The 23,053-nt window shown below is 37.7% G+C and overlaps 2 protein-coding genes across 2 annotated transcripts in view; both read right to left on the bottom strand.

The window, feature by feature from the left end:
• Window positions 1–4,007: 4,007 nt before the first annotated feature.
• amer3 (APC membrane recruitment protein 3) lies at window positions 4,008–16,235 on the bottom strand. The gene is made up of 2 exons (XM_065276073.2): window positions 16,140–16,235; window positions 4,008–14,848 (listed from the first exon to the last, which is right to left on the bottom strand). Exon 2 carries the CDS (start codon window positions 14,830–14,832, stop codon window positions 12,145–12,147), a length of 2,688 nt encoding a protein of 895 aa, XP_065132145.1. The 5' UTR covers window positions 14,833–14,848; window positions 16,140–16,235; the 3' UTR covers window positions 4,008–12,144.
• Window positions 16,236–16,859: 624 nt separating this feature from the next.
• The window catches only part of atr (ATR checkpoint kinase), a 32,858-nt gene continuing 26,664 nt past the window's right edge, over window positions 16,860–23,053 (bottom strand). The window contains exons 34-47 of the mRNA XM_065276072.1: window positions 22,884–23,043; window positions 21,350–21,529; window positions 21,114–21,256; window positions 20,928–21,025; window positions 20,604–20,836; window positions 20,194–20,328; window positions 19,898–20,098; window positions 19,664–19,807; window positions 19,353–19,503; window positions 18,990–19,146; window positions 18,260–18,413; window positions 17,989–18,140; window positions 17,376–17,481; window positions 16,860–17,225 (exon numbers count right to left, since the gene is read on the bottom strand). Coding sequence (XP_065132144.1) covers window positions 17,052–17,225; window positions 17,376–17,481; window positions 17,989–18,140; window positions 18,260–18,413; window positions 18,990–19,146; window positions 19,353–19,503; window positions 19,664–19,807; window positions 19,898–20,098; window positions 20,194–20,328; window positions 20,604–20,836; window positions 20,928–21,025; window positions 21,114–21,256; window positions 21,350–21,529; window positions 22,884–23,043 — 2,188 coding nt within the window. The 3' untranslated portion in view covers window positions 16,860–17,051. The remainder of the gene's footprint in view (window positions 17,226–17,375; window positions 17,482–17,988; window positions 18,141–18,259; window positions 18,414–18,989; window positions 19,147–19,352; window positions 19,504–19,663; window positions 19,808–19,897; window positions 20,099–20,193; window positions 20,329–20,603; window positions 20,837–20,927; window positions 21,026–21,113; window positions 21,257–21,349; window positions 21,530–22,883; window positions 23,044–23,053) is intronic.

Here is a 23,053-nt window from a genome sequence, read left to right as displayed (position 1 = left end):
TTTAGTGGCTCGTTGAGTGGCACTTCCGATGGCCAGTGGCTCATACCACTCCGTTTGGTTGCTTGTACACTGACAAATGTCAGTAAAACTTAGGTCTGTTTGATTGAGGCATGTGGCACAGATAGTCACCGATCGATCATTACAGATTCGAGCGTAACTTACGCGTGCTGCTGCTATGTTCATTTAAAGTCGCAATGAAATTGAAATGAAAAACTATATATATATTTTAAATATTGTGGTATTATTAACAAATGACTTATTTGTAAGCTTCATTATTTTTAAAAACTTTGTGTGTCCTCATAATCTTTAATCAAAAATGCAAATCTCCTCCCCTCCTCAAAACGATCTCTTCTCACTTCCGGTCAAAAGTATGGCAGGTGGGCGGGGTCAGGGAGAAGATCGCAGCTATTAGCAATTAGCAACACGACCCAACTTCAAACGATCCAATCAGATCTCGATGGACAAATTCAAATCCAGCCCTGCCTTATTTCATCTCAAAAGCCGTTTCATTCGGATATACGTCACCACGGGGAAAATAAGGCAATCGCTTCTTCCGTTTCATGGCGACTTTAATTGTGACACAATGATTTTGTGTGTCCTTTCTGACTCTGATGTTTCAGGTAACCGAATGCGTAAATTGAGTCGAGAGATAAATATATCATATTGACGCTCATTCATAAAGGAATTGTATGATCACAATATTTAAAATGGAAATGCATAATATGCAAAGTGTTTTCATTTAATAAAGCACAGTATTTGTCTGAGCCATGGTCGTGTGAACATTGTGCCTTTTCTTAATATTATTCAGTTTTTGTAAATCTTTTTTTTAAAGTAGTATGCCTAATTTAATTGAGTCTACTAGATACCCTTTAAATGAAAGACGAGATCGAAGAAAAAACTGACTCCTCCTTAAAGCATACTGTCGCCGGCAACATTTAGATCCAATGAAATGCATAAAATAAAGGAAAAAACTGTGTTTGATTTAATCGTTTGTAATGTGTATTGCTAAGTGCTTTGTAAATCTGTTTTGCTTTGAAATAATCCAACAATTTATTTAAAATAATTTGTTCAAACCCTTATTTCTTATAGACAACAATCTATATAGACTATATAAAATGTAATTTTGAAGGGCATGTGACGTATCTGCACTGTCAACATCGTGTAAATATCAAGTTGTAAAAAAAAAAAATATCAAGTTGTAAAATATGTAATAGGACATTGTTTTTAAACATAAACATGGTTAGACTGACACCTACTGTTTTGGCGTGCATGTGTGTAAATGCGGTACTTTGCAGAAAAAAAATATTATAATATTCTGCGAGATTCTTATAAATGACACTTTTTATTAAATACAACACATTGGCACTGTTTACAAATAAAAACATGGCACTCACAGACTACATTTTCACAAATAATACAATTAGAAAATTTATATTTAAAACTATTATACAATATACAATATAGCTCAGACAAATGTTGTGCTTTATTAAATATATAAAATATTTGCCTTCCCATTTTAAATATTTACATTTTTAATACTTAATTTTTGAATTATGATCATACGATCATCAAAATGTCCTTTTTAGCTCTCGATGCATTTCAAACATTCGGTTACCTGAAACACCAGACAGTCAAAAAGGACACACAAAATCATTGTGTCACAATTGAATGAACATAGCAGCAGCACGCGTAAGTTACTCTAGGTTCTGTAATGATCGATCGGTGAATATCAGTGCCACATGCCTCAATCCAACAGACCTAAGTTTTACTGACATGTGTCAGTAGACAAGCCACAAACGGAATGGTATGAGCCACTGGACATCGGAAGTGCCACTCGACGAGCCACCACTAAACAGTGACATGAGCCACTGGACACCGGAAGTGCCACTCGACGAGCCACTAAACGGAGTGGCATGAGCCACTGGACACCGGAAGTGCCACTCGACGAGCCACTGGTACGAGCCAATTGAAACCGGAAGTGCCACAAAACGTAGTGGCACGTGCCACTGGCTTCTGTGCGTAAGATGCCATGCCACTTAATGTTAAAACCCCTTCTCTGTTGACCAGTACTTATATTTTTAGTCAAGTGCGCTCGTCGGGGAGTGTTGCGAGGCGCAAGTGAATCATGCCAAAGGCAGTCCGTAAAAATATGTGAGCACTTCACTCAGGCTAACAGTTTTTACAACTGTCAATAATTCATACATACTCAACGAAACGCGCTTTTAAGTTTACTTGAATTTGAAGCGACGGTTCATGAAAGGGTTAAAGTCTCTCTGGTATGGTATAACAAGTTCCCGCATCCCACGTTGTCTTACGGTAACCGTCAGATCCAACCGCTCCTTATACTGTAAACCACAACGCACTTCAAAACCGAGGTGGAGCGTGTGCTGTCTGTCAACACTGCACTGCAAGATCGCGACGCGTCTGTCAGAGCTGCGGCGGACGCAATCCTGACGTCCGCATTCCACCGGCCAATCAAATAATGTGTTGATGCGACGCGACAAACTAAAACGCTTATAACGCCATCAATTTACTTGCACAGGAGAGAGCTTGACGTTAAGTGTTTGATTTACGAAGAGAACTGGCACTTTGAGCACAATTTTTACCGTAAAGGTATCAATACAGTATTTTTTCTCTTAATAGGAAAGATCAGGAATATTAGATCTAATTTTTGATTGAAAAGATAGGCCTATTTAAATATTCTGGCTTTCAATGGGGGACTTTCAAGTCATAAAGGATGATAGCACGCACACACACACCTACACACAGATCATGTAAATAAACAGATTCTTTGTATGAATTTTATTAATACATAGTGACAAGGCGAACACAAACATAGAAATATTGCACGTTATTATGATAATTATTAGCTGCCCTGCTAAGTTTATAACAGCATCAAGAGGTGACAAAACAATTTTCTTAATAAGGCATTCCAACAATATATGCACTTTCTGAAGAACATTGTTTATATAATCTACAAAATCATGCAACATATTCTCGATTTCAGTATATTCATATTTATATTGTTAGGGTTTTTTGTCGTGGTTCAAAAATTTACATGATTTAGTTGGTTAATTCATGGATTGTGAGATTTTTGTTCATCCTGAGAATATTGTAAACACCTGTACAAAACAAAATGCTAAAAGCTGTATGTTTAGTTAATGTTTTTACTATGATACTGCAAAATTTGAAAAATATTTGCATAATACAGAAACATTGCAATAGTTATACTGTTAATGACTATACCACTGTCACCAGAGTGACACGTTTCTTATACCGAATGTTGCAGGCTGAAGTTTATTGAAAAACAGGTTGAGACATTAAAATATAATATTGTACTAAAGCTACTAATGATTTAGAAATGGATTCTTCTCAATACCATTTAGGTTACTTTTATAGAGCAATATTTATGTGAATACACAGGCCATTTACTAGAATAAATTTTTTTGGCATCCAGCCTTGATTTACTCATATACATAATATAATATATATATATATATATATAAAAAAATGCTTAAATGGGACATATCAAAAAAATCTAACTTTTTTCATGTTTAAGTGCTATAATTGGGTCCCCGGTGCTTCTATCAACCTAGAAAATGTGAAAAAGATCAACCCAGTAACTTAGTTTTGGTAAACCATTCTCTGCAAGCATGTGAAAAAACAGTTCATTGACATTTGGCTCCCCATGTGATGTCAGAAGGGGATAATACTGCCCCTTAATCTGCACTATCCAAACATGGCACTGTCATTTATTGCAGAGATCAGCTCATTTGCATTTTAAAGGACACACCCAAAACGGCAAATTTTTGCTCACATCTACAACACTGAAAAAAATGACTCATTCAATTTACTAAATTTTTTAAGGTAAGTGGTTGCAATCAATATATTTAAGCTACATTTAAACAAAAGTTTTTTATTTTATTTTATTTTTCTATTTTTTTTAAATGTAGCTTAAATAAATTAATTGCAACCACTTACCTTAAAAAATTGAGTAAATTAAATGAGTAATTTTTAAGAAAGTGGCAATTTTAACATGCTATAATAAATGATCTATATGATATTTTGAGCTAAAACTTCACATACGTACTCTGGGGACACCAAATATTTATTTGACATCTTAAAAAGGTCTTGTGAAATGTCCCCTTTAAGGTAATGTTAAAGATTTACATGTGCCTGCTTAAATATGGATAAAGCAGATAAATTTATGGATCTATATGAGTGTATACTGTATATTTCCAAGAACTTTACTCAATATGAAACAATCCTAGTTTGAGTGTTGACAAGTTCATGTTAAGTCGTTGAGTATTTACTGAATAAAGAGGGCAGAACTGGCAGAATTACATTCCAAGGCAAACAAAGACAACAAGTAAAAGTGCCACCTGCCTGCCTTGTAAGGAGGCCTTCTATATGTATGAATAGACCCATTTTGGTAGCACTAAGCAATTCTGGTCACATCAGCTAGATCAGAGGCATCCTTTCAAGGGACAATTTTTCCTAATTAATTCACTGATACACATTATTCTTCTCTGGTTTGAACTCTAATAGCTGAACAAATGAAAATGCAAAGTTGATGCCATTGGTATGTCTCCAGCTGTCTCCTCAAAAATCTAGCTTAAATCTTTTCAAATGACTTGTCAGTTTGTTTCAAAATACAAAAACATCCTACTTTACGTACAATGTAGATCAAATTCCTAAAGTTGTTTTTAAACCTTTCTGTAATAAGACAACAACTAAAGATGTCTCCCTTCGACAATAGTGTTATTGCAGTTATTGCATAACTAGTATATACCGTCACTTGAAAACATCAGCAATAAAATTGTAAAAACGCAATGACTGCAAAACACCAAAGAGGTAAAAACACTGAAACAACAGGTTTTAGACAAATGTCACTTTTCTAAGAAACAGATCGACAGACCTGTTGTTGTTCCTGGCTTACACTTTTGCTGAGTTGACAGTAAAATGAGCAAACCTGTCAGACAATAAAAGAGAAACTTTGACAGCTACTGTAGTAGAAAGGTCAGCTGTCCTCAACTAGTACAAAGCAATATAAAATGAGTTTAAGTCAGTCAGGAGACACAAAATCAGAAACTGGACAGAAGAAATCACAACAAAATCACTAATAACCAAAGAACCAACATATACGATTTGTTTTCATTCGCTCAAAACAAAATGTCCACATCAGATTCTTCAGAGACATTATGAGATGCATCCTTAAAGGGGACAGAGAATGAAAAACCATTTTACCTTGTCTTTGTTGAATAATGGTAGTCTACCCACATTCACGAACATACAAAAAGTGCTAAACATCTCAGTCTCATAGAAATTCCTCTTTTAGAAATGTCAGCCAGAAAATGGCCCAATCTGAAAAACTGATGCTTATGACATCACAGGCATTTCACTGCCCCTCCACTTTAAAATAATTGGCTACATTTTTTGAGTGGCAGCAAAGTCAGCCAATCAGTAATGAGATTGCAAGTTAAGCCAGTAGGGGGAGCCAAACAGGTGCAAAACCACTTGTTTAAAATCCCCCACCCTAATAGAGCTATCTGAGAGAGGTTTTAGGAAGCTTCTAATGGCGCTTTTCCATTGCATAGTACCCCACGGTTTAGTTTAGTTTGGGTCGGGTCAGTTTACTTTTGGGAGCTTTTCCATTGGGTGCAGTACGTAGTACCCGATACTTTTTTTCGTACCACCTCGGTTGGGGTTCCAAGCGACCCGAGCTGATACCAAACGTGATGCGAAAACACTGTAGATCACTGATTGGTCTGAGAGAAGCGTCATCGCTATAATGTAAATATTAGCTTTAGCTTACTGCTAGCTTGCGCTGTCTCAAGCAAACATGTTGTTATCTGTGTTCTGCTATAAGTTTCCAAACACCCTTTTAGCGATGAAAAACATCCGCAGGTTGAGAATCCAGGACACCATAACAGTTTTTTCCAGACTTGCAGTTTGTGGCGGCACATTCGCGACATGCACGTCCGCATTATATATGCTTATATGCAACTTGAATGAGGCTCGACTGACGCCACGGGTCGGGTGTTTGAACAGAAACTGTCATATGAGATAGAGGTAGTTATAAACGCGATGTGCAAACATCTATTTGTGGTGGCCAATTTAAATTTTGTGGCAGACTGAGAAATAAATGAATGTATGGGAATGTACAACAACGCTCTCACGTGTATGATGTCACAGCAGTAGGCAGCATAAATATAACGACATGCCTATAATCCCTCCCACTCCGAAGTGATACTAAACTCGATGGAAAAGCTAACCACGCCAAAGTGAGGTGAGCTGACCCGACCCAAACTAAACTAAACCGTGGGGTACTATGCAATGGAAAAGCGCCATAAGGCATTACAGACCCAACCAAAAAAACATTTGTCTACATGTCACATCACAGAACAAGGATTAATACTCCATTCAATCATTCTATGTCACCTTTAAAGTAATAACTCAGACAAAAATGAACATTTTGTCATTATTTACTGACCTTCATAATGGCTTTGTTTGTATTTAAGAGCAAAACACATGGTTTAGATTAATCATAATTATATAAGGACCTTTAAGGAGTTTTTACTAACATACCTTACAAAAAACAGTACTAGTGTGCATCTGGAGACAAAACAATAGCACTGATATATATTAAGATATGTCAATGCAAGATGTTTTAAATTAAGGCCGCTCAAACATGCATTTTAGTTTGGGACTAGGATAAGCCCTTTCCAAAAAAAAAATGCCCAAAAATGAAAAAAATCTGTGTTGTTGTTCCGAAGAGCAATAAAAACCATCAGGGGATTAAATGACATAAGGGTGAGTAAATAATTAAAAGATATTTATTTTTTGCATGAACCCTTTAAATACTGTGGAAATACAATCCAATCTTTAACATTTAATTGTGATATATTGTTATTGATAAGTGTTTAAAGCAGCTGAATAGGATAAATGTTTATCTTTTATACAATTTTCATACAAGCACTCTCTCTACAAAAGCTCTCAGGGTCAGCAGTGCTGTCTATACTCTTCCCTTTCTAACACAGCGTCCTGGATGCAAAGCTAATTCCAGCCCTCGATATTGACACAGTCCCCCATTGTGTTCAATGTCATCAGACAAAATTGTCAGTAGAGTCATACACTCAAATTAACAGCATGAGTCTTATTCCCTAAGCCAAAAAGGAGAACAGAGTCCTGTTCAGCGTCACCTCTCTAAATAGGCAACCGTCTGCCAGCTCTATCCATCTGCTCTGCAGCGGCTCCCAGGAGCTCAGTGATGGTTTATTGACCAGTCAAAGCTAACATGAACCCTTCCACACTGGCCACAAGCTGAACTTCTGGGGAGCTGATGATTAGAGAAAAAACATTACGTACACGGAAAGAGTCTGATTATAGTAAAGAAATAAATGCTCACTCTGTGACAGAGCCCATTCGGTCCTTGGTAACCGTGGATGTAAAATGCCAATACTGCCTCATAGTGGCTAAAGATGTCATTACCGTGCAATGATAATTGCAAGCCTGATGCAGGGTACATACAACAAAATACTGTTGACCTCTAACGCTTCATAGCATACTGAGAAAATATTATTCAATACATATTTGGCAGAAATGTGTCCCCCCAGTGTTGAAAAACACCAGTGGTTTGGGGTGAGTACATGCTTTCACAATTTCCAGATGTGCAACTAAACAGCTGTCAACTGTGAGAAGATCCACTGAGAGTAGAACAGGAAATAAAAGTATGTCAAAAGCACATTGACTAATCATGTCTTACCCATCCCCATCTTCACGACTATACAAACAAACCAAGCAAACTTTACATGTGATTATCTTTGATCATAGCCAAATGCAAAACTACCTCTATACCTTTTCCTATACTTTTTAATTGCACATACTGTTAAAAAAAAAAGATTATATGAAATAACTATAAATGTGAAATTGAAAGCTTTTGGTAAACAAAATGTTATATTTTCTATTCATATATTCTCTATTTACTCTATTGAGGTCTTTAAGAAGGGATTAAAAAATCTGCTATGAGTTAAAAAGGGAAAGTTTGGTCTATCACCTTATGTTGTCACTTTATGCAAACCTGCCATATTTACTTCCGTTTATTAGCTAATTTAGCCTTTAAAACAGCTCTATTAAGAAAGGAACAGCACTTTGCTGAATAGAAAAGCACTTTAGCCTGATTAGTAAAGTGATTAGAGTTTCTGCTATACAGGCAAAGCTACACTGATAATCATTTGATAAGAGCTATTAATTTAATTGAATAAAAGATGTTGATTCGTCCTTAGCAAATTCCCATACTTTCTCTAATGTAAGAGAACACATTGTCTGATACATCAAATAACAAATCAAGATTGATAGGGTAATAAATTAACTAAATGTTTCTCAAGTGTATACACCATGGGTCACCAAACTAAGGCCCGCGGGCCGACTCAGGCCCGCCACCCCCCTTTGACCAGCCCTTCTGCCCCCACTACTTGAACTGGCCCTATGAGGCAATTTTATCTTTGTAATTGTTTTTTTGGAAAGTAATAATATGTTCGCATCTGGTATTTTGTTGATTTTTTTAAGTTAAAAAATGATATTTAGTTATAAAATTAACTATATTGCCGAATTTTCGTCACCCGACATGCTCGTTATCAAGCAGTGACAGACAACGCACGTGCAGATAACTGTCACAGAACTGGCTGTGTTCAGGACAGCAAAATGGCTAGCATTAAACGAAAAGTTGATAAGAGAGTGCAAAGTTTTAAAGAACAGTGGACCAAAGATTATTTATTTGTTCAGTGTAAGGACCGTGCAGTTTGTATTATATTTAAAGAAAGTGTGGCAGTTTTGAAAGAATATAATCTGTGTCGTCATCACGAAACCCGCCACAAAGAGTAGCAAGGGCAAGCAAGAGAAGACAGGATTCGGAGGATGAAAGGCAGACTGGCTGCACAACAGAATGTATTCCTTCGCCAAACTCAGGTAAACCAGGCTGCTGTCCGAGCTAGCTATAAGATAGCTCACCTACTTGCTACCCATGGAAAGCCGTTTACTGATGGGGACTTTGGCTGTGCCAGGCTAGTAATCTCTACTACACAATGAGGCCTGCTGGTGGTCATTTTGGTCTGGCTCATACAATTCTATGTTATATAGCTGACCCGGCCCCCCCATCACAGTCAGGAACGATAATGTGGCCCCCAGAGAAAAAAGTTTGGTGACCCCGGTATACACAGTACACAGCAATTTATGAAACAAATTGCAACCCCTTGTAACTTTGTGAACAGAGAAAGTTTCAGAAAAGCTGGAAAAATGACCAAATGTCTTACATTTCATGTAAATCCTATTCTTTGCCTAAAAAATGCCAGACTTACTGAATTATTTAATATTCTATGCTTCTCAATTTCATTTACTTTTCAGTTTTACTGTTCTAGCATGACATTATTAATGAGGTCAAATCTTTTCTTCTGAGATACTTAAATCTTATTCACCAGAAGATCTTAACAAATATAAAAACATTTTAAAACAGAGTCTCAACTAAAAAATAAACTTTACAACCTTAACATCACAATAATTTCCACTCACACTGGTAAACTGCCATTATACTGAGTGCTTTCCCATCTATAGTAGATAGATGTAGTCACCAGTAGAAACCATATAGCTGTTGCTATGGTTTCAAGATTTAGAGGTTTAAAGACCAGTGTGAAAAATATTGCAAACACAAATATATATAGAGATGATCTCTTATCTAATAACCCCGTTACAATATTTGCTACTATAGTCCCTTGACATTCATTCATTAATTCCAAAATGTATCTTTATAAAACTATGTCTCCTAGACAACCATAATTTTAAAGCTGTATATGTAAATAACAAAGAAACAAATCCAGAAAGACGTAATGTATAAAAGTGTGTATCCAAATTAGCAGGGGTTATGTACATCTTTTCGCATTATTCGCACAAGAGTGCTAATAATAGACAAAATTACCGAAACAGCTGACCTTCCCCTGAAATCCTAATTACATATGTGGTTCATCAATGCTCAGTGGCGCACACACACCAAACTACACAGTGATCAGAGGGTTTAAGTGCCTGTGCTGACTGAGCTACAACAGTATAACTACCAGAAAGACTTAAAGCCTAGTGAAATGCTGAGACATAATCACTTCCCCTGACACAAGCAAAAAAGTGTGGCTGTTCCCATCCTCATGCTGTAATTAAGAAAAGAGGTTTTCTGCAGATGTTAATCTGCATTATATTGCCTGACAATGCATATAATAAACCCACTTTAAGCATAATTTTAAATAAACTTTAAGCATAATTTTAAATAAACTAAGCATAATTTTAAAGAGGTAACTAAATTAAGTGATATACAGTATTAAAGGTACAATATGTAACTTTTAGAAGGATCCCTTGACAAAAATGCAATAGAATATACATAATGATATTAAAAGTGGTGTTTAAAGACCTTATATAATAAACTGTATTGTTTTTATTAGCTTAGAATGAGCCGTTTTTATCTACATACACCTCGAGCCCCTTACATGGTAGTCGCAGACATGTTCCTATAGTAGTAGTAGTACAGTTTCAAAAAGCATGTTTCATCCCTACGTTGTCTCAGACGACCATAAACGCATCATAGATTGATGCTGCATATTGGAACTGACGTATCAGCGCGGCCGCCATCTTGGATGAGTCCCCAATGTGCCCCCCTGCATTTATTTCTACTGAGGAAGAATTTGCACAAAGTTTGGTTACAGGTAAGTAACGTTAGTTACGGTGACATAATATTATAAATGGTAAAATATCCAAAATGATTGTTCAATCTTACTTGTGAAAAGTAATCCAATGCGATCTGGTATCAATACTGCACCAGTTATTGCAACCATAGTCTGTACAAAATACGGGCATAGTTGCGCACTCTCCATTGACTCCGATTGACTCTGGTGCTAGCGTAGGAGACCTAACCAATATGGCGGCGACGCTGGATTATGTTCCAGCACGTCATGAGGCATCTACGTATATAATGTCTATGCAGACGATGACAACATGTTTGTCCTGTGGCAGCTATTGTAGCTTCTCTCTGCTTTTCGAAATTGAGGTTGGTTGCAATTCGCAAACTCACTACTAGATGTCGCACACTGGATGTTTAACTATTTTGATGTTAAACAATCAATACTTTCCAATTGTTTATTGAAGTAAATCAATCAATAAGGTGCCTGTATGAGGCTACTTACAGAGATAGCCACTGCCTAATACCATCTGACAATACAGCATGTAATGTACAGAATATAACCTCTTGCTATTGTGGGCAAAGGACTAAGTGACATATTCAGTTTTCCTAAGGCCTTTCAAGCACCCTACAGTTATTTTTAATGACTTAGAGTAAACTTTTATCTTACAATAAGAGCACTGTGAGTCATATAGCTTAGCTATGAAGCAAATTAATTCATAATGAATATGCACTCATCTTTCTGGACTGTACTTAAGTTTTACACGTTTTAAGATCAAATCAGGCCATTCTTACAAATTATATCATTCCAAGAATAGATGATTTTAGACTACACAATCTTAGCAGGGCTTCAATGTCCTGTCTTTTATCTAAACTGCCATAAAATCTTTATTTAGCACCCTTGAATATGATTATGAACACTGCAGCTGCACTTTGAAGTACTAAAATGTCATTCAAAATATGCATTACCAGCTGTTAAAAACTGTTAAATATTTTTGTTCTTAAATTAGGGTTTACCCTTTTTTCTAGTCAATAAGTGCACCAATGCATGACTGAGGGTTGCAAAAAATAATATCTAATATAATATCTAATATGCCACTGCTTTGGATATAAATCTAAATTTATTGACAATACTGACTTTTATTGATTTACAAAAAAAATGTTAGCAAAATTGGGGATAATATTAAACCCTAAATTTGCTGCTTTAAATTTTTTTCATGCAAAATGCTCTTTACACTGAAGGTTATGTAGGCTATTATTTTCCTGGATAAACTGAATCAGCACAGATCCATAAATAGCATGTTTCTGTCATACTTGCCAAAGCAGGCAAATATTTAGAAATGGTTTTCTATGACAGCGCTGCCATCAACAGAAAAGATGCAGGCAGGCTGTGTATCATACTGTATACCATATCCTGTTTGACATGGATTTTACTTTTTCATTCTGTATCTACGTTCTACCTTCCTCTCCTTTGGAAGGCCATAACCACATGAACCCTCGCTATTCACAGCAGACTTCTTGTGATGTGGTAATCTATGTTTCCTTTTGGTCCGGCTTCCATGTTCCATCCTCTTCAAATGGTGGTCCTCTCCACAAAAAAACTCTGAGGAAGCAGGGGTCACGAGAGGAAGAGATGTAGGCCTAGTAGTTTGAGGTGCAACCGGGTCATCAGATTCAGTGCAGGATGGATTCTTGTAAGTTTCCAACACCACATCATCATTAGGACCATTGTTTGTCACAAAGCCAAGTGCCTCAGTCTCCAAACGTGAAGGTTTATGAACATCCTCAGAAAGGCTGGGCCGCCTCAGAGAAAGTCTAGAATACAAGCCACTTTCTCTCTCTGCAGTCGTGATTGGTGTTTTCTTGCATTTTGACTTTAGGTATTTTTGAAAGTTCTCCGTGTCACCTCTAACCCCTTGGTCAGGTTCAAATGCACCTCTTTTATCGCAGCTTAATTGCTTTTGGGTAAGGTTAATCTTCATGGAGGAAAACTGACTAGCACATTGTTCAACAAGGGAAGCGATGCTGATGTCACTTCCTATCGCACATGTGCTAGCTGGTGACAGTAGGTCTTTACTTATTGGCTGTGCAGTTAGTGTCTTGCACTGGGGAAAACTAGCATGAGCCCAAACATCTGAAGTTTTGATGTGCTCAATAAGTGACCTGCAAGAACGGCACAGGGACAGTTTTTTAGCTCCGTTTTTCAGGTAACGCTTGCAAGATTCACAAAGAGATTCCTTATTTATGGCCAGCACAAACAGTGACCTTGTTCCAGAGCCAGGGGAGCTTACAACAGGGGACTGCAAATCTCCACTTGGAGTCACTGGAGAGTCTATATTGTATATCCTGAAGCACACACCACTTGATGGGGTTTTGGGTAGGCTCTCTGGAGAGACTACGGTTGACATTAGTGTGTTAACTTCATGTTGCGATGGCAAATCCAGTTTGCTCTGTTTACAATTAAGTGCATCTTTAATATCATCATTACCAGTTCCTCTTTGTGGTTTTCCAACCCCTGGAGACATACATAAATTATCAGTTTCTTCACTATTAGTGCGTGAAGACATCATTTCTGCTGGGTTGGTTTTATCAGTCTTCTGTTTCAGCCAGTTAACTATACCCATAGCTAGAGAGATCTCGGTGTCACAAAGCTTCAGTAAACAATCCTTTCCCATCCACTTACTCTGCAGAAGCTCCTGACCAATGAAGTCCCTGGACAAAGGTGGGGCAAGATTTTCTTCTGCTCCTACATGAAAGCTGTACATGGATAATGGAAGGTCACTGCATTGACCGATAATGCTGTCAGTTAGATCCAGCTCATCATCAAAGATAGGGGTCATCTCTGGCTCGATGGGGTCACAAAATAGCTCATAAAGAGCATCTCCACTGTAAGTGTCTCTAGGGAATGTTTTTGAATGCACTGGGGTGAGAGAGTTTTTGCTGTGGTCCTCAGAAACAGGAGAAACGTAATCACAGTAGCCCTCATCACTTGTATTCTCTTGGTTGTCACTTTTTGGTGATATCACATCAGTATTAAGTTCCCTGATGATCTGTGCCTCCAAGGGTCTGAGTGGGTTTGTTATTACATTTTGTGATTTGCATGTGGAAGGAGATTTTGCAATAGGTGATGGGGTCTCTGTCGTATTCCCTAATGCCCTTGAACTGTCTGTTCTTGTTCTGTATAGGGTTTCCCATAATCCAAACATGTCCAGCACCCCAACGTGAGCTGGAGAGGCCAGACACTCATTGCCTCCCTGGATACCTATAGCAGTAGGGATTTGTCTCACTTGAGGTTTACTCGCTTTACGGTCACACATAGCATTCAAGACACTGTCAGGCGATACAACACAATCTTCATCTGCAAATATCTCTCCACAACCAGCCTGAGATCCAAAGCTTTTTAATGATGCAACATCCTCGCAAACATTTGAATATTCACCCGATGAATCTGAGGGAGTTTCACTATGTTCATTATACCGGCTTCTTGCATGTTCTTTATGTTTAGCATATTTCTTTGTCCGTTTCAATGTTGCAGCATTTACACGTGCAACACGACACGGTGTACTTGGTGACAAAGCCTTCTCATGCTTGTGTCTCTTGGGAACGAACACGTCTTTAATGGCTTTCCTTGGGGACGTCTTCTTTTTAGGAATGGATTTTGCTATGCAGGGCACAAAGGGCACTTGGGGTGTTAAATTACGGTAATCGATGATTTCATGGCTGCTGCCAGAGACATTCCGATTTTCACAAAGCAACCGCAGAGGTGCATCAAATCCTGAAAAGCTGACACTGGTCATAAGTTTATGGCGCCAGTAAGTCCCATCTTTGTATTTAGGGCTCTCAGGTTGCTGTTGTCCCATTCCTCTTACAAAGTCACAGGTTTTGCTCTTTTTAACAGAGCCGCGGAGCTGACAAGCGCCATCTCGGCAGAGACTATCACCAGTTTTAGGAGTATCAGGCACAGGCAGTGAACATGGACTTCCAACGGTAGTGGTTACACAGCCATTATCTGGACTGTTGTCAGATTGTCCATCATTGCTTTTACTGTGTCTATGTGTGGCAGATTTATTTAAACTCTTCCTATCTTTTGGGGGATCTTCATTCTTTGCCATCTCCATAGCTTTAAGTACATAACTGTAGATAGATGTGAAACAAATACAAGGAGTTGGTTACATGAATAATACATGCTTACATATTGATAATCAGCAATGAGAATAAATACATTATTTGCCTGGTTTTATATAGGCTATATATATTTGAGATATATAGACCTGATGCCGTGATTAAGCGGATTTGAAGCTGGAGTAATTGATGAACGTGATGAATATACACACACACACACATACAGTGCAGTACATATGCATATACTGTATATATATATATATATATATATATATATATATATATATATATATATGTGTGTGTGTTGCAACCCTATATCACGAAAATGCGTGACTATTTCACGCATGGACCAGCGTGACAATGTCACGCTTTGCCGCGTTTGAGCGTGAGCATGTCACGCTTTTCTGTTTGTGTCACTGTCACGTATTGGTTACTCAACTTTTTTTTCCTATTTTCAAACCATTGTCGCTTCGGTTTAGGGTTAGATTTGGTGCTTGTGTTATATGTCACTTTAAGTATTTGTCACTTTAAGTATTGGTTTATAAAAAAAAAGATACAATACTTATTCTTTTATATTTTCTAAACTTTAACCAATTGTCACCTGACGTTGGGGTTAGAGTTTGTTTAGGTAAGGGTGTAATTTTATGTAAATCTAACCCTAAACCGAAGCGACAATGGTAAGAAATTAGGACAAAAAAGTTGAGTAACCAATACGTGACAGTGACACAAACAGAAAGCGTGACATGCTCACGCTCAAACGCGGCAAAGCGTGACATTGTCACGCTGGTCCATGCGTGAAATAGTCACGCAATTTCGTGATACTGGGTTGCAACATATATATATATATCAGTATGCGAGTTAAGTAGGTTATAAATGGGAAAAATACAATGTGCTCTCGTCTACTATTTGCTTTATCTTGAGAACCACCACCGTTACTACTACTATACTGTTTAGGTAAACCGTAACCTAATATATAAGAGATATATCTCTTCAGGTGCAAGCTGTATATTTTTATAAAAATAGGTCGCAAGTACATAACAATACATGACTCTCAAAGCGCAAATGAATACATGCGGTAATCACATTTAAGATATTCTCAAAAAGATTATATGTAAATTCTACAACATATCTCTTGATGTAGGCTGTGTGGCATGAACAGATGTAACGTGTTCAGCCGTTTGCACTACAGTCGTTCGTCGTTTGAGTACATTGAGCTACGCCTTCAGCTATGCATTATATCTTTTAAAAGCGCTATGAATTCAAATCATAGATTCGACCGTTTAACGGCCATTCTGTTACTTACCTGAATCAAATTCCGTCCGAATGCGTTTGGCGGGAGCTGGTGGTCCACAAGCGCGTGACAAGGTGGGATGCTGTGGCTGTCAATGCGCGGGTGAAGATAATTTCGATAACCAATCACAGGACAGGAAACATGGCATCGCAGACAGCACTGAGCAGTCACATATTTAAAGCGCTAAATAATAGTATGTTATGGATGACATTTTACACAAACATACTCTTGCTCACACAGAGGGAAACAAGCCGCAATAGCACGAGTAAATATTTTTTTTAACTGATACATCTATTTTAAATGTACGTTTAGTAGTAATGTTTCTTTTTTTACTTTTTCTATATTGTCCATTTTTAAAGAAAAACACCACCGTTTTTTTAATATTTTTACTATGTTCTTACCTCAACTTAGACAAATTAATACATACCTATCTTTTTTCTATGTGTGTACTTAATCTTTGTACAGCATGTCGTGAATGTGTTAGCATTTATCCTAGCCCCATTCATTCCTTAGGATCCAAACAGGGAAGAATTTAGTAGCCACCAAACACTTCCATGTTTTCCCTATTAAAGACTGTAACATGAGTAGTTACACGAGTAAGTATGGTGGCACAAAATAAAACATGATTTTTTTTAAGCGGATAAAAATGAGAACTAAACTTTATGCCGGAAGAGGACTTAGTTTGCAGCAGTTTACAGTTTGAATTTCAATAAATTACTACTTTTGAAACATTAATGACATTTTAATAACTTGTGCATTGAAGTGCATTGAATACTGTAGAACAGTGAAACAGAAATTTGAACAATGTGTTTGGAAACATACAATACTAAACAGAAATGACATGTGGTTGGAAAAGTGCAGTACTAGACAGAAAACTTATATTCAGTTTTGGTCCAAAACGAACTCTGAAGTGCAAATATTTTATCACAGATAAGGACCCCATCCAAGGTACATTAGGCACAAGAGGTTATCATCAGTGGATTCTTGAATGAGGTAGTGTACATGGCCCTCAATGGACAGAGGCAAACCCATGACTTTATTCCTGTTCTTAATCACTCCCTGAAGGCGCTGGTCTATGTCCAGAACATGGGTCTTAGCCTTTAAAGGAATAAGAGATAAACATTTTTGCTTACTTAGATATTAACAGACAGTATTTTGAACAGATCATGTTGCACTTTAAGAGGTAGTCCTTAAGGTCTAATGGCAGCGTTTATGGTTCAAGCCCACTTTGCTGAGAGGGCAGAGTACCTTCTCATTGAGGATCTCTCCAGATTCATTCACTTGTGTCTTGGAGGAACCTTTGACAGGTTTACTCCACTCCACCAAGGGATCATGCAGGAATGTTTTCAAAACGCTAAATAGAGGAATAAGAGATAAATTGTCATACTAATACTCTATCTATATATATAATCTTGAACAATATGATGTATATCTTATGTATGGTTGGCCAGACAAAATATGTTTGTGCAGAACATCAGCGATTAAAAGGTTTATATTAAATAAACTGTTATTGATCTGCTTTCTTATTTTATTACTTATTTATGTATAGGAGAACTGTAACTAAACACTTGGTTACACAATCATTCTTGCGCATGCATACTGTATGTGTATTGCAGACCAAAACGTTTGGATCACATCCTAGCAAAGTGTCATCAGTTTTTCACTCTCAAAAGCTTATCGGTATTCACCCAACCAACTGCCTCCAATAATTTTTAACTGCTATTGAGTCTCTACATGTGTTAACAGAGACAACCTCCAGTTCTCCAGCGACTATGTAAGTAAATGTATGACTATGTATGTTCAAGTTACAAGAGAAACTCCACTTTATGTACATTTGTCTCTATAGGTCTAAGATGTTCACCTCATAAGCGGCTCCCTCTGGTCCCTCATCAGTCTGAGTGTGACTTCACAAGCCTGTCTGAACAGGCCCTCTGTGCCCATGGGTCCCATCGCATGAACCATGTTCTGAGTAAGCCGAAAAGGGACCACCTCGGGAACATCAAATGTCTCCCCCTTCAGCACCAAAAACATTTGTTCTAAGCCATGTTCCAAATATATTAAAGAATATATGCATGAACTAAATTAAAACACTGCAGCGCTTTTTTCCATATACCCATCACTTTCTCTCACACCTTGTTGAAGAGGCAGTTGAAATCCACATGGACGCACTCGCCAGTAAAAGAGTCAAATAAAATGTTCTCTCCATGGCGATCACCCAGTCCAAGAATATAGCCCACCATAGACATGACCGCTGTAGAGCGACAGTATGCAGACCTGCTATTGTACCTGCAAACCACAAGATATACATTCATCCCTTTTGACAAATTATACAAACCGTAATTTTAGCTATCCATATTTTAGCAAAGGTTAAGCATACTATTGTGCAAGAATATAATGACTGTTAACCCTTCAAGGAAAACACCACCGTTTTTTAATATTTTACTATGTTCTTACCTCAACTTAGATGATTTAATACATAGACATACCTTTCTTTTTTCAATGCATGCACTTTTAATCTTTGTACAGCGCGTCGTGAATGTGTTAGCATTTAGCCTAGCCCCATTCATTCCTATGGCTCCAAACAAAAGTTTTATTTTGTGCTACCATACTTACTCGTGTAACCAATCATGTAACAGACTTTAAATATAGAAACATGGAAGTGTTTAGTGGCTTCTAAATTCATCCCTGTTTGGAGCCATAGGAATGAATGGGGCTAGGCTAAATGCTAACACATTCACAATGCTCTGTAGAAAGATTAAAAGTGCACACAATGAAAAAAGATAGGTATGTATTAATTCGTTGAGGTAAGAACATAGTAAAATATTGAAAAACTGTAGTGTTTTCCTTTAAAGACTGATATACCAAGAAGTGGGGTCGGGAAATGTCCGCAGAAACCACTCATGAAAAACTGGTGGGTGTCTGGCACACAGGACATCTTTGTGCAACTTCAGCTTCTCCTGAAAAGAGGCTGTTTTCGGCAAAATGAGTTTCCTCAGCTCTGTCCCACTGACATAGATCCCTGTGTTTAGAAGAACAAATACCCTTTTTCACTATACAGGGTCAAAAACACATTTAAATGGAGGCACTGACATCAACAATATTTTTATGACCAGTATTTGAATAACAAACTTCATAGCAAATTCCCAAAACAAAACTAGATTTGCATCAGAGTAAGATGTCAGGCATATTTTTTTCCAAAAAACAAATCCATTGTAATAAACAAACCTTTCTCTTTATAAAGCTTTGTGAGGATGTGGCGTAAACCTGCCGTGTTGTTGACCCACTCAATGAAGCCACACTCTTCATTCAGAGGAATGACTGCATATGTCCGAATGCGTAGATCCCTCCTTCTAGACTCAGCATCTTTTCTCAAAGACTAACAAACAAAACAGTCAAGTCGCTTTTTATATAGTGCTTTATACAATACTGACTGTATTTAAAACAGCTTTACAGAAATAAACTGCCCAGATTAAGATTTATTTAAGTTTTTAGGAAAATGTATGTATTTTCTAAACAAATCTATCTGCACATAGTACCTTATTAATCAAACAGTTGAACTCCATAAGCCTGCAGTCTTTCCTCAAATCATCTTTGGGTTTGCACATCATGGTGTAAAACTTTCCATCGGAGCCCTTGAGCGAGATCTTCTTTGGCTTCTGCAGAGACGCCAAGATCTCCACCTTCAAGCATGAGATAAAAAAGCACAAAGATTTAAAATGAGAACCAAACATGGTGTTTTAAAAACGGTGGTATAGGGAGATAAGTCTCACCGTGTCATCAAAGCCAGCCAGATACACCCAGTGCCCTGGAAAGGCATCATGTTTGGGGTTTGCTCCTCCGGTGGAGGGCAGGGTGGGTATGAGGACAGATTGCAGTGGGATGAGGATCTGACTGAAGGTGGGCTCCTCTACCAGTTTCTTCAGCATTTTAAAGTGTACACTCATGCTCAGGGTGCTGCTGTTCCCATCCACCTACACAACCAAAAGGTTGATTTTTAAACAAGAAGTCATTTTAAAATAAAAGCCTAATAGCTAGCTTTATGGCTAGTGGGCACAGTCTGTCCTACCGGTTTATTGCAGAGCTCCACTAGCTTGTCGTTCAGTCGGTTGGCATCTCCAATAAATTTCCCAAATGATTCATTCAAACTGATGGCCTTCTTTAATATCTCTTTACATCTGTTCATTCGAGTAGGATAGGAGGACTAAAAAATAAAATAAAAACAAAAATCAGATTTTATCAGAAAAAAATGGTTAGACATGATTTTTTTAAGAGACGACATAATAAATAATTCATAAATAAGCATAAAAAAGCATAAACACTGAGGTATTGTCAAAACCATTGCTGTATGATTGAGCATCTCTAAATTACTAGTACGTAATTTATTCAAAAATTCCATCTGGTGACAGAAAGGTTGGAATAATATTTTTCGAGTCAAAGTCTTATTTATAATTGAATTTGTAGTGTAAGGTTTCTGACCTTTGATACCGCCGTCATCATCCACATAGCTTGTTGTGGATAAGCTAAGAAAACCTTGGCCACGATCTCCATCAGCACAGCAAAGACCTCGTTGTTGGAGTGGCAGATTCGTGAGATCAGCTGCGAAAAGGCTGTGAGGAACTGGTAGGGTGAAAGATTGTTGGTGTGTTCGCTGATCACAGCATTGATCTTAGTAAGTTCTCCACGCATCTGGACCCGGTCTGAACGGCCCGCTAAACAGAATAGTTACAGTTTAGGTGTTTGTTTAGTACTGTTCTCACATGATGGAATAAAAGAGATGACAAGTTAGTTTTTCCGCCTTACCCTTTTCAAACTCATACACTTTGGCTCCATAATCGAGCCACAATGTTAGCATTCTGGGCATGGCCTGATAGATGTATTGATTACCAAACTGCAGGGCTCTATTAAGAGAGCAGAGTGTTACTGTATCTAAAAATTACACATACAATAAAAAAGCCCACTCAAGGGTTAACAATAAAAACATCTTACTTTCCAAAATAAGTGACTATGTAACGGATGAGGTTGCCCTGTCTTTCCAATTTGTTGTCGGTGACCATAGGCATCACTTTGTCATAGTACTTGGCCAGGTAAAAGTTTCCATCCTCCCATTCCGGCAATAGATGAGTGACATCCTGTTTGAGAGAAACATTTTGTCATCTAATTCCTATTTTATAGTACATGCTACTGAACATTGTAGTTGATTTTGCACAGACCAGCTGATATACCTTATATGTTTTCATAATCGCATTGCTCTCAAAGTTGGCCGTCTCCTCCATGTATCTGCCCACCAGCAGCATGGCATTTCCTTTAATCTGGATTCTCTTGGGGTCTGTGAGAGGTTGTTCATCAGGAAAACACTGCTGCACACCTTTCTGCAGGATTATGAGCGCTTGATGCACATCACCCTGTAACAATCACAAGGGCAATGACAAAACAAGCTTAAAAAATGTTATTTTCTGGAGTCTGGAATAATGCTTTGTAAAAAGTTGTTAAAATTAAACAACATTTGAATGCTTTTTTCACAGTATATTTTGCCTAAATCGCCGAAAATGACAGATGGTACAACCAATCATTACCTATTTTCCAGAAAAGTTTTAATGCGCTCCTTGTACGGAGAGTTGCCCCGCCTGCCATTTTACAAGTTTAAGACACCATTAAAATAGTACAAATTTAAATTAGCATAATGAACAACGCGCAACGCGCCACTGACTTTAGACTAGTTTTTTTTTGTTAGTAGCGCAATTGTTTTTTGAAACTGCAAAATAGCATAAGAGATGGTTTGCGCCGCAACACGCCTCCTTTTTGCGCTGAACCGCCCAGGGAGCGCAAGTTCATTCCCTAGTTTGCTGACGTGCATCTGTGGAGGGAAAAACCCCGCTGTGCGCCGGCGCAAAATACGAATGATACATGCGTCACTGACAAAGTCAATTGCGCTGGGTGCAAGATAGGGCCCTTTATGTCTTTTACCCAACAGCTTTCTTTATAGTTCTTGATAGTTTGCAGAAGAAGTAAAATTCTGTTATCATTTATTTATCCTCAAGTTGTTTCCAGCTTGTATAAATGTCTTTGTTCTGCTGGATACAAAGGAAGATGCTTTGAAAAATGTTTGTAACCACCAAGCAGATCTGGGGCACCATTGACTTCGATTGTGGGAAAAAATAATACTATGGAAGTGAATGATGTCCCAGATCTGGTTGGTTATTACCAATTTTTTTTATAAAATCTTAATTTCTGTTTAGCAGAACAAAGACATTTTGGTTTGGAACAACTTGAGAGTAAGTAAATGTTGACTTTTTTGTTTTTTGGTGAATATCTCTTTAACTATACATCTGGTTATGGAGACAATTTAGCAAGTATAGACCCTTTTACTGTTTGAACACAATAATGACATGGCAAGGTATCTGCACGCATTTTGGCAACGGAAGTATGGCAAGAATCAGCAGTGAAGCAACACAAACAGAGAAAGTTACTTTAAAAAGTTGACTTTATCAAGTGGAGTGGATAGAAGACGTAAGCAGATGGCCAAATATAAAGTGGCCAGATACATATATACGTATATAGTATATAAATATATTATATTAGTGCAACCAAATGCAACAACCAGACATTTTGATGCTGGGAAACGTTTTAGAATGTTTTAGAACCAATGGGGAAGAACACTATTTCTGTTGCCCAAATGTTGCATATTTCTGTTGCCTGCGCAGGCTATTTGATCACGTGGGCTGTAAACGGGTCTAAATGCAAATATACAAATTGTACCTTAGACCAGAGCCACTTGGCTTTCTCAATAAAGAGCTCAGAGACATGGGAGTTTTCAGCGTTGAGCAGGGCATTAAAGGCTGTCTGGTGGTGTCCAGCTTTCCTGGCCACACGAGCACTCTGCAACCAGCACGCTTCAACTTGTTCCTCACATGAAGCTCTGCAAAAAA

Source organism: Paramisgurnus dabryanus, chromosome 6, assembly GCF_030506205.2.
Source record: "Paramisgurnus dabryanus chromosome 6, PD_genome_1.1, whole genome shotgun sequence".
Lineage (NCBI taxonomy): Eukaryota > Metazoa > Chordata > Actinopteri > Cypriniformes > Cobitidae > Paramisgurnus > Paramisgurnus dabryanus.
The sequence above is the reverse complement of the archived record's forward strand: the minus strand, read 5'-3'. Positions and strand labels throughout refer to the sequence as shown.